Genomic DNA, 12,087 nt, shown 5'->3' on the forward strand with positions numbered 1-12,087 from the left:
GGAATAAAGTGAGAAACACACCGTTTGCCACGTTTACTTATTGCACTGCTCTCTTTCAGTCTTGCTTCTCACGCTTCAACAAAAAGCCATCCTCGTGTTCGTCGGAGAACTCCCTTTGCTTGGAGAGATGATCGTCCTTCGTCCAAAACTCCAAACAGAATGAGTCGCCAGTGCGCTATAAATTAAGATAGAAATACCAAGGCACGAGCACAGAGAGAAAGAGAGAAAGATTGTCACTGGATTTGCAGAAGAACCCCTCGCATTAGTGCTGATAATTCTCTATATTCCTTAGGCAATCTAGCCCCTGTAGATGATGATGAAGATGTTTTGCCTTTAGAGCTTGATTTTCCACTCAAGGACGACCCCGATATCGATTGGATCAAAATGCTTGGTTCCTGTAATGGGTTGGTCTGCATTGTGCCTCAGCCAAAATCCCTGCACTGCAGAGTCCTTCAAAATACCAGATTGCCCCATCCCAATTCATGTTTGCCCTGAACCGGTAACGGGCTCGCGTCCTCATCCTCATGTCCACAGTTTTGGTCACTCCGTCCACCGATGATTACAAGTTTGTGAAGGTTGCTTATGGATGCATGGTGCTTGTGTTGTCACTTGTCGCTGAAAACCAATTCAGGGACAAGGGTTCAAGACTTTCCTTGCATCTTTTGGATAGTTACGGTCCTTACGGAGGGACATTTGTCAATGGAGCTCTCCACTGGTTATGTAGGCCCCTCGGAGTTGGAGCTACCTCTGTCATTGTTGTTCTTGATTTAGCGGAGGAGAATTTCTTATAGTTGGAACTACCGCATTCTGTCACAGATTTTAAGAGATTTTCGACTGACGTTTTGGGAGGGTGCCTTTGTTTAATACACCTGAAAGAGAGATGGTAAAAGAATCTACAAACTGCTGAAAACCAACATCTCATTAATCATAAGGATCCAATTTACAATATTTTCCAAAAACAATGTGGCTTGACATCTACAAAATACTTTCTTTCACCAAACGTGAGACGAACAAGTATATTATTTTAATTTTAGGGACATATCTCAAAATGAGATAATTTTTTTATTTTGGAATAGAAATAGGACATTTTGAATATGCACATGGCATGCACACGCCATGCACAACAATTGGACAGAAATATGATTTTTCCTACACCTTGAAATGACCAAATTGTCCTCCCATATAAATGGGTTATCTAGAAATTCCAGCATTTATTTCTCATTTTGTAGAGAGAGATGGAGAGAGCGAAAATCTCTTTCGCCCAATTCCAATTGGAAGAACCCTAACCCATCCATCTTCTTCATCCAAGAGCTCTCTTTAACCCACCTATCTTCTTCATCCAAGCTCTCTCTCTTTCTCTCTCTCTCTCTTTGTCTCCTATCTTTCTAAATTTCGAATATGCACAAGAGCTCTCTCTCTAACCTTCCCATCTTCTTCGGATTTTACCTTTTCATTTGTAGGTTTTGTGAACTGAGTTTGCTTAATTTTGCTTTTTGATTGATGGATTTTTGAAGTTGAAGTGATTTGTTTGGTGTTTCTTAGAGGAGACCCCTATCCTTCATTTTTTATTTTTTACTTTTTTTATCATTTCTCTTATTTCTATGTGGGTTTTCATTTCCTCTGCCTTCTTCCTCCCTCTGCTCCCTCTCTCGATCCAAATCTACAAGCACTAAAATATGATTTGACTTTTGCTGCAGTTAAATGAAAAAAAACGTATTAAGGGTCAGTTGCCTTTTGGAGAAGAGATAAATTTGAGGGAAAAGAGGGAAATCAGAGTAAAAAGAAGGAAGAGAGAATGATATAGACGAAATTATTTCACGTACTCATTCGTTCTTTTCGTATTAAGCTCGCTTATACACTGTATGTACACGACATGCACATGTTATGCTCACAGATTTGAGCTCAACCAAAAAATTAGTGAAATTTGTGAAATTTTTTCCGTAATGTGCATGTGATGTGATGTGCATATGGTGTGCATGGCTACATCTTAATATGAGAAGCGGTAATGTTCACTAGTTATGATGCATGTATGTTGTGTCCCGGAATTTAGTGAATATGACCACAACCTAGTTGGCCTCGGCAAAAAAAAAAAAATAAGAAAAAGCTTAGACGACATTAAGGATCATGCGTGTCCATGAAATAACAACAACGAGTGTCATGTTTTCCACGTGCAAGGTTAAGCGGTGATTGATGTACGTAAGAAAACTTTTCAAACTACCATTGTAACCTTATATACGTAAGAATTATGTTTTAATAGTATCCACTATACTAATAGGTTATCCTTAAAATTTCTTATTAATGCGAAAAACAGCTCATTGATCGGTCTCCAATTCTGTGCATATCATGTGCATGTACTATACATATGATGTGCATGTGGTGTGATATAGTGTATATGGTGGTGACGTCACAGGTGATGACATCATTTTTTTTATTTAAAAAAAAGAGCTATGAGCTCTGGATTTTTGGGTTGGCTCAGATCTGTTAGCATATTATGTGCATGTCGTGTACATATGGTGAGCAAATCCTGAAAAATTCATCCAACAAAACACCAACATTTAATGAATGGACTTTGTTCCCACCCTCGATGCGAGTCCAGTGGTGGTGGTCTCGAGCCTCAGTTGTTTGCCGTGTTGTTGGAAAATGGCCACAAAACTCGCGGCCTACTTGAGTTTCGATCCCAACGATCGGGGATGTGATTTGTGATAAGGCTAGGTGTTTTGGACTCATGAGGACGAGATGAAATTGGTGGTGGCTTCGATTTGGATGGTGTTGATCTGGACGATAGTGCACCATGTATGCACAATGAGAAGGGGAGAGAGAGTGCGTGAGGAAGAAAGTGAAAGAAGGGAGAGAGAGTACAAAGAGAAATCAGAAAATATGAGGAAATAACCCATTTATAGTTGGGTATTTTAGTAATTTCAGTTTTGTGCATGGCCGGTTATCCTATTTTTATCCCAAGATTAAGAAATTGTCTCATTTTGAAGTATTTCCTTTTATTTTATTCGTAGGCATTGATACGATGCTCTATACAAAGAGTTGGTAACTCAAGTAGTTAAAGTATTTTCTTTGGATATAGTGTTCTGTATTCATTTCTCCTCCTCCTCAAAGACAAATGTGGTGCGGCCCTATGTACATATACAAGCTTGTAACTCGAAGTGCGGTTAAAAGTACTATCTCTTGACGTTGTTCTGTATTCGATTCTCCATCTCTAATACAAATGTGATGCTCTACGTACGGATTGGATACTTCTTCCAAACTATAGAATCAGTTTTTCAAGTTTATGGAGCCAAAGCCATAAAAATCAGACAGATCCAAGACCCATGAATTAGCAACAACCCCCTCTACTATCCTCAATTTCCCACTCCACCCAACTCCACTCACTCTCTCTCTTCCCTATAAAAATATAAATAATGTTAGGAAAACTAAAATTTTAAACTAAATTTTATAAACCAAATTATGTGGACGTTGATAATTAAATTATTGCTTAAGTATTGATTAACGTACTTATTTTTTATTGATGATATATCATTTAATTTGTAAATATAATTTAAAATTTTGACTTCCTAATATTGCCTTTTACTCCTGAAAATATTGATACCCCATTCCACTCTCTCTTCCCCATAAAAATATTGATTAAAGCTTATTAAAATAAGCGCACAAGCTGGTCACTTTACCAGCTTTAATTTCATGGGTTTCTTCTATAGCAGCAGCAAACACTTTGCTGCAAACAACCAAACTGGCAATCTCAGAAGCTTTTGACCCGATTCTTGCTCCAAATCCGCTGAATTGTTATCTGGGTCTTTTTCTCTGAGGTGTTCTGTGATTCTGAGGTTCCTGCAAGAAGAATCCATATCATATTTTTGTGTTCTGCAGCAGCTCCGCCATTGCTGATCAGTGAGCTTTCTTCTTTTAACTCAGTTTATGTGTTTGAGTTTTTGTTCAAGTTGTTGTATTTAGTGGGTGAGTTAGTGATTTCAGTACTCATGACTGAAAAAAGTTTGCTTTTCTGGTTACTGTTGGGTTTGCTTTTTTCTTTTTTGATTACATGAGCTTGATGAATTGCTTGTTGTATGTTGCCTTTGTGATTGGATGTTACCGTTTAACGGCGATCCGAAACGATTTTTTCTACTGCTTGTGTAAAATTTGGAACATTTTGGTCATATAGTCTTTCCGCAAGCTTCTTTGCTACCCTCCACAGCTTCTGCTGTGCGGTTGGTGAGGCAGAAGAAGATCAAGGAATGTGAAAGTTCTTATTTTTCATAATCTTCGAGTTAAAAAGCGAATGTCGAAGTCAGTCTTAGCTTGATATGATTTTTTAGAGCTAGAAAGCAGAAGATTTTACTTTATTATACTCTTCATTTCTTCCTTTTTCTAGGAAACAAGACATAATTGGGGAGGGAAATCATTTCTTTGTCAAATCTCATTACTTGATTTTAGGAACTTTTCTGTATTAATCTCCGATTTGGGTGGTGCTCAAAAGTTGGATGGTGCTCTTAAAGTTGTTTTGGGGCTTATAGCATGCTTGTCTTGTATGTGTAGTGGAAAACATCACAATTATATGTAATGTTGAAACTTTTAGGTGTGTTAACCTTGCTGTTACTGTAGGAGGATGTTTCATAATCCATTTGTCTTTTGGGGCATGTCTTCACTCTGCAGTCTGCACTTAATTGGGGATTGTAGGTCCACTCAATCCCTGTCATGTCTAATACCGGATTTAATATTGTCTTGCTTGAATTTCTGCCGAGCAGTTTAGCGTATTGTGATTGCAACCTAAAATCTCCTGTTTTTTCTGTTCATTTTTGTAAGTTACAGTATTGTTACCTAGTACCGTCCCTCCAGTTTTTTTTTCACTCTGTTATCGTGTTAGGAAAACCGGAAAGATGGAGCGGAGTAGATTTAATATGAGGATGCGTTGTTCGGCTTCAACGCTATCAGATGAGTCGGCCTTGGATCTTGAGAGAAACTGTTGCAGTCATTCTAATTTACCTTCGTTAAGTCCACCAACGCTTCAACCCTTTGCATCAGCTGGACAGCATTCTGAGACTAGCGCTGCTTACTTCTCGTGGCCTACCTCAAGCCGATTGAGTGACGCTGCTGAAGAGAGAGCAAACTATTTCACTAATCTACAGAAAGGGGTCCTGCCTGAAACTCTTGGTCAGTTGCCAAAAGGGCAGCAAGCGAATACATTGCTTGAACTGATGACTATAAGGGCATTTCATAGCAAGATTTTGCGATGTTATAGTCTTGGAACAGCAATTGGGTTTCGTATTAGACGGGGTGTGTTAACTGACATACCAGCTATTCTTGTCTTTGTTTCAAGAAAAGTTCACAAGCAATGGCTCAGTCCAATACAGTGTTTACCCACTGCCCTAGAGGTCAGGGAAGAATGTTAAGAACGCTTCAATTGTTCATTCATTTGTTAGTCGTCAAGTTTGTTTTGGGTTATCGATGCCTATTCCATCTGAATTTACTTGTGTTTAGAAGTTTAGTTAAAACAATTCTTTCTAATTTAATCAGGGACCTGGAGGTGTATGGTGTGATGTGGACGTTGTGGAATTCTCATATTTTGGTGCACCCGAGCCAGCTCCCAAAGAACAATTGTACACAGAAATTGTAGATGATTTGCGTGGAGGTGATCCATGCATTGGCTCAGGTTCTCAGGTATGTTTAGGTTACCTATTGAGCTTGTCATGTTTCATGGTGTAATCTAGTAAACCAAAACAAATGGGGGCCAAGTGAGGAGCAATACCTTGAAATGACAACAACTAAATATTAATTAGCTTTCCCCTGTTACAACAACAACAACAACAAAGCCTGAATGCCGGTAAAGTGTTGTACTCTTAAAATGTGATACGCGAGTATTAAAGTGCATTTTTATTCTAATACTGTCTACTGCATCACTGTTATCCCATCCTTATTCTGGCAACCTTTTAATTATGAATGCCGGTAAGTACATTGTTTGTTTGCTTGTACTCAGGTGGCAAGCCAGGAAACTTATGGAACATTGGGTGCGATAGTAAGGAGCCAAACAGGCAATCGGCAAGTTGGTTTTCTCACAAATCGGCATGTTGCAGTTGACTTAGATTACCCAAATCAAAAGATGTTTCATCCCCTGCCTCCTTCGCTTGGACCTGGGGTATATCTCGGTGCAGTGGAGAGAGCTACCTCATTTATCACAGATGAGCTTTGGTATGGCATCTTTGCCGGAATTAACCCAGGTAAATATGGAATTAAAAGTTGGTAATACAACTTATATTGCTTTTGGAGATGGATTTAATAATATTTTCTCTCAAGGGTGCTCATCAATCCAAATTTGAGTAGCTTGACTTTGTTTCTTTCACCGTTCTGTCAAGTTCCAAGTGGATATCTACTTAGCTAAGTTGAGCAAGCTCTGGTAAAGAAATTCACAGTTTAAATATAAAGATTACAAGCACAATATTGAATGGTGATACATAATGAACGAAGGAAAGGGAGAAGGAAGAGAAACAGTTATTCATGATGATTCATGTTATTGCAGAGACGTTTGTGAGAGCAGATGGGGCATTCATTCCTTTTGCTGATGATTTTGACATGTGTACTGTTATTACATCCATGAAAGGAGTCGGAGAGATTGGCAACGTTAAGATTATTGACTTGCAGTCTCCGATCAGTACCCTTATTGGAAAGCAGGTGATGAAGGTTGGACGAAGTTCTGGTTTGACTGCTGGAACTGTGTTGGCCTATGCTCTCGAGTACAATGACGAGAAAGGCATATGCTTCTTAACTGATTTTCTTGTTGTTGGTGAGAACCAACAAACATTTGACCTTGAAGGAGACAGCGGGAGCCTCATAGTACTTAAAGGTGTGAATGGTGAGAAGCCACGTCCAATTGGGATCATATGGGGCGGTACTGCTAACCGAGGACGACTTAAATTAAAAATTGGTCAACCTCCTGAGAATTGGACAAGCGGGGTTGATCTCGGACGTCTTCTGAAGCTCCTTGAACTTGACATCATTACAACTGATGAAGGGCTTAGAGGTTTGTGCTTTGGAAATGGCCCTTTTTGCTGGTTTCCACCATGATCAATGCATTGCATTTGTCTATTTGTAGTTAGTCTGCATATCTCTGATTGATTCGCTCATTTTCCTTGCATATAATTCATAGATTGTAGCATGAATTATTACAAATTTGGGTAAATGTTAACTGCAGTGGCTGTACAAGAACAAAGGACTGCTTCAGCAACGGCAATTGGATCCACTGTCGGCGACTCTTCCCCTCCATATGCGATGCTTCGAAAGGAAACATCTGAGGAGAAGTTTGAGTCACTGGGTCTTCAAATTCAGCATCTTCCTTTAGAAGTGGAACCCAGCAGCCCACCTAGGAATCCGTCTCTAGTGGAAACAGAGTTTCATCTGGAAGATGGGATCAAGACAGTCCCCAGTGTCGAACATCAGTTTATACCAAGCTTCATCAGAGGCTCCCCACTACATAAAAAGTACCAGATCGATAGAACAGCTTCTGAGAATCTTTCGTCGCTAAGGAATGGCTGCGACGAAGATATTTGTTTTTCACTGCAGTTGGGCGACAATGAGGCCAAGAGAAGGCGTTCAGATGCTTCAACCAGTGCTGAAGAACGAAAATGAACTAGATTACTAGCTTAAGCTTGGGGAACCAACCCGTTATGCATGATAGGAATGCTATTTTGAGAGAATTATGATGAAGTGAGCTACAATGATGTTTGGATCCAAGTTAACATTTCTTGTACTGTTGATTTCTCCTAGATCAAAGTTGAAGATAATTAGTATGCACAACTAAACTTCTATGAGGTTTAGCAATACATACTCCTTTGTGTCACTTTATTTCCTTCTGTTTTGTGCCAATGTGCCCCCTCTAAACTTCAACTTTGTGTTTTAAAGTTTCATGCCATCATCTCCTTTGTGCCACTTTATTTCCTTCTTGATTTCTCCTAGCTTGTAAGTTGTTTATACTGTTGAATTTTATTTAATTAGCTATTTTAATAAAAAAATTTACAAAAATACAATTTTTACCATTTTTTTGTACCATCTCTCTAATACAAATGGGACCACATGTGTTGGTAAGCCTTATCTCTATTAGAGAGATGATATAAATGATGATAGTTTACTCTTTTACATCTTATTCTTTATTTATAATTTTTATTCTTTATTTATTTTTGTTTAAAATATATTTTTTATTTTAAAAATTAAAGAAGCTAGCCTTTCACATGCGTGCGAGATGTCTTTTTTTAAATCGGACGCAACACGTTTCCAAAAATGTCCTGCGTTAGTTCTATTTCATTGTAATTGTCAAAATGCATTACTGAACAATAAAACAACTAACGCAAGACATCTTCAGTTGTTTTTCCTTGTATTGCATGAAGATTTGATGTGTCTATTGCTTGAGGAATTACATACTCAAGGGGGAGTGTTGTAATTAATATTTAACATAGTGTGATTGTGTAAATTCTAAATAGAGATAAATTAAGAATCTTTCAGCATCTTGAAGATCTTCCTATTAAACCTTGTATTACTTTGAGAGTAAGTTAATCTCTCCTCATTACTATAAATAAAGGCACAAAGTCTGCAAATAATACACATAATTCTTCAAGACCATTCTCCAATTCTCTCTTTCTGTCTATGCCACACATTCTCCTTCTCTCAAAAAAATAGGTCACATCAAAATTTTGATATTGGATCTTTGATAACAAATTTAACAACCTGAGAATTAAACCACAAATACTTAATGTTAGCCCTTCAGTCAAATCCTAATTGTTAATCTAAAATCAATCCAATCCTAATCACCCAATATAACTTATAGGTTATAATAGACCATCTATGATGCCTTTCGTTTGGAATTTGGGGCATAAAAGCGGATGCGTACCCATATTTTGTGATAGTGTACGTGTTTCTATGCAAATCGTATTTCTCCTCAAGGTGGAGCCCACTTTTGAATTTTAAAGTTAGGCCAAAAGTCACAGTTTATTATAATACTAATTTTGGGAGGTCTATAAGTGGAATAAGCCGAATATGATAAATGGTAATGGATAATGTCACCCTTGCGGCTAAGGTTTTCATAATTGATTGACAAAATAAAGGATAAAAGGAGGGAAAATTGTTGAGTATTTCGATACTCTCTTTGATAATTTTACTATTTGAGTTTATAGTTTAAGGTGTAGGGTTTAGAGTTTACGTTTTGAGCTTTGTGTTTTGGGTTTAAGGTTTGGGTTTTAGAATTTAGGGTTTAGGGTTTGGATTTGGAGTTAAGGGTAGGGTTTAGGGTCTAGAGTCTAGGGTTAAAGTTTAGGGTTAGTGTTTAGGGTTTAGGGTTATGATTAGGGTTAGGATTAGGATTTAGGGTTAGGTTTCAAAGTTTAGGGTTTTGGGTCTACGGTTTAGGGTTTAGGGTTAGGGTTAGACTTTAGGGTTTAGGGTTAGGGCTAGAGTTTAGGATTTAGGGTTTAGGGTTAAGGATTTGAAGTTTGAGGTTTAGGGTTTAGGGTCATGTTTGGAGTCTGTAGGGTTAGTGTCAAAATTTAGGGTTTAGGGTTAAGGTTAGGGTTAGGGTTTAGGGTTAGGATTTAGGCATTAAGGTTTAAGATAAAGGTTAGGGTTTTAGGGTTTAGGGTTAGGCTTAGGGTTATAGTTTGGGATTTAAGGTTAGTGTTTAGGGTTTAGAGTTAGGTTTTGGGTTTAGGGTTAGGTCTTAGGGTTAATGTTTAGAGTTTAGGGTTAGGTTTAGGGTAGGGTTAGTTTTTAGGGTTTATGTTTAGAGTTTTAGGGTTAGGTTTAGGGTAGGGTTAGTTTTTAGGGTTTAGGGTTTCGAAACGGTTTGGGTTTGGGTTAAGGTTAGGGTTTAGGGTTTATGGTTAGAGTTAGAGTTAGGTTTAGGGTTAGGGTTTGGGTTTAGAGTTTAGGGTTTAGGGTTTAAGGTTAAGTGTTAAGATTTAGAGTTTAGTATTTAGGGTTAGGGTTTAGGGTTTAGTGTTAGGTTTAGGGTTTAAGGTTAGGTTTAGGTTTTATGGTTTAGGGTTTAGGGTATAGGGTTTCGGGGTTTAGGGTTTAGGGTTTAGGGTTTAGGGTTTAGGGTTTAGGTTTAGGATTAAGGTTTAGGGTTTAGGGTTAGGGTTTCGGGTTTTGTGTTTGCGTTTGGGTTTAGGGTTTGTGTTTCTGTTAGGGTTAGGGTTAGGGTTTATGTTTCGGTTAGGGTTAGGGTTTAAGGTTTATGGTTAAGGTTAGGGTTAGGTTTAGGGTTAGGATTAGGGTTTAGAGTGTATGGTTTGGGGTTTAGGGTTTAAGTTTAGAGTTTAGGATTTAGTGTTGTTTAGGGTTTATGGTTAGGTTTAAGGTTTAAGGTTTAGGTTTTACAGTTTAGGGTTAGGGTTTAAGGTTTAGGGTTAGTGTAGGGTTTAGGGTCAAGGTTTAGGGTTTAGGGTTTAGCTTTATAAACAACCTACTACATGGGTTTTTTATTTTTTTAATTATAATTTTCATTCAAAATTCAAACTGTCTTAAATATTATCTTGTCCCTTATAATTTAAGTTGCCTTTTTTTAAATTAAAAAAATTAAAAAAAAAACTTTAATAAGGAGGGACATTTTGTGGCATTTTGAATGTTTCACCATTTTATTATTTTCTACCACTTAGTACTATGGTCTTGTGGTATTCATCTTCACTTATAAATGAGAGGCCTTAGGTTTGATTCTCTCTAAAGGCGAATTTGAATCACATTATTGCTAGCCTATTGTGAGGCTCAACCCACTCCCCACTCCTTAATATAAATAATATCGTTTGTTCAAAAGAAAGAGAAACTACTCGCTACGAGTGTACATAGATTTTTTTTTTTCTATTAGTTTGGGATTATTATATACTTTTCAAAAACGCATTTTCTCCTTCTCTCTCTAGTTTTCCTCTCTATGAAAACTTTCTCTTTGAAACACCAACTCAGTTTCTCATTCGTTGCTGACCCTAACCTTTGGCTTGGGTACCGGTGGGAGCCCACCCATATTTTCTTCTCCTTTCTTCTTTCTCGCAGCCCTTTACACCTTCCCACCCCTCATTCTACTTCTCTCCCATCTTCTCTGCCTTTTCTCTCTTTTCCTCCATTCCCTTCTCTTTTGCCTTTTCCCTTTTTCCTCCTCTCCCATCTCCTCTGCCTCTTCCTTCTTACAACTTCCCATCACCTCTCCATTCCCACTTTCCAGGCTTCTTGAGTTTGGTCTCAATAACCCTGAGTTTGTCTCAGGTTTGGGCTTTAAGCCTCTTATCTAGCGTTTTTCGTGCAATTTTTACTATTCTCTGTTTGTTACCTTTCCTTTTTCCCTCATCTTTAGCCATGATATTTCATCCTTACCCCCATCATGTGCTCGAATCTGCGGGCTCCAATTCAAATTAGATATCATATCCATTTTCCTCCCTCATTTTCCCTCACATGATCAACATGTTGAATCTCTATCAAGGCCAAGTGTTTTATGGCCTTTGTCACCTCATAGCCTCACCTTCTATCCATATGGTACTTTGTTTGGATATGTTTGCAGAAGTTCGTGAAGGAAATTTGGATCTGGTGTCTACTTTCCCAGTTCGGAGTTTGGTGTCTTTTAAGGACGATGCGGCATCAGTGATTTGGTTTATGCTACTCCAGATTAGGGTATTTTGTTGTTTGCTTTTCTACCTACAGACCTAAGTTTATGTGGACATCCTGTTGTATCTTGAGTTACAGCTTTCATCTTGTTTGGGTCTTTTACCTTACCTATTGTTTATCTTCAATCGACTTGGCCAAAATGCCATAGGGCTAAAAATAGCTTGATATGACACGAAAACGGTCTCCAACTGAGGGCTAGGCCAAAAGGCTTGTGGGCCCCACCGGGCCAAAAATATGAAATCAAGCCAACCGGCTGGCCCATTCCAGCCAGCCCAAAAAAATTGAATTTTTTTATTTTTTTTAGACGAATTTAAAAAAAACATCTAATTTTTTTTCCTATAAATACCTAAACCATTCCTACACCATTTCTCACATAATTTTCACCATTCCATACTATCTTACCTCATTTTATTTCAATTATTCACAACATTAAACTTAAACAACATTAAACAA

General features: G+C 38.0%; 1 protein-coding gene across 1 annotated transcript; it reads left to right on the forward strand.

Annotated features, from left to right (window-relative positions):
• Positions 1-3,614: 3,614 nt before the first annotated feature.
• On the forward strand, positions 3,615-7,909 carry LOC126587047 (protein NARROW LEAF 1-like). The gene is made up of 6 exons (XM_050252028.1): positions 3,615-3,894; positions 4,868-5,375; positions 5,518-5,661; positions 5,978-6,218; positions 6,518-7,018; positions 7,190-7,909. The coding sequence occupies exons 2-6, from the start codon at positions 4,881-4,883 to the stop codon at positions 7,621-7,623; spliced, it is 1,815 nt and encodes a 604-aa protein (XP_050107985.1). The 5' UTR covers positions 3,615-3,894; positions 4,868-4,880; the 3' UTR covers positions 7,624-7,909.
• The last annotated feature ends 4,178 nt before the right edge of the window (positions 7,910-12,087 follow it).

The sequence above is a fragment of the Malus sylvestris genome, chromosome 10, assembly GCF_916048215.2.
Source record: "Malus sylvestris chromosome 10, drMalSylv7.2, whole genome shotgun sequence".
NCBI classification, from domain to species: Eukaryota; Viridiplantae; Streptophyta; class Magnoliopsida; order Rosales; family Rosaceae; genus Malus; species Malus sylvestris.

Bases quoted from the DNA above. Each gene is read 5' to 3' on its own strand.
- LOC126587047 (XM_050252028.1), top strand. From the start codon at position 4,881: ATGGAGCGGAGTAGATTTAATATGAGGATGCGTTGTTCGGCTTCAACG. The intron at 6,219-6,517 runs GTAAATATGGAA...ATGTTATTGCAG, and splicing joins CTTTGCCGGAATTAACCCAG to AGACGTTTGTGAGAGCAGAT. The intron at 7,019-7,189 runs GTTTGTGCTTTG...TGTTAACTGCAG, and splicing joins AACTGATGAAGGGCTTAGAG to TGGCTGTACAAGAACAAAGG.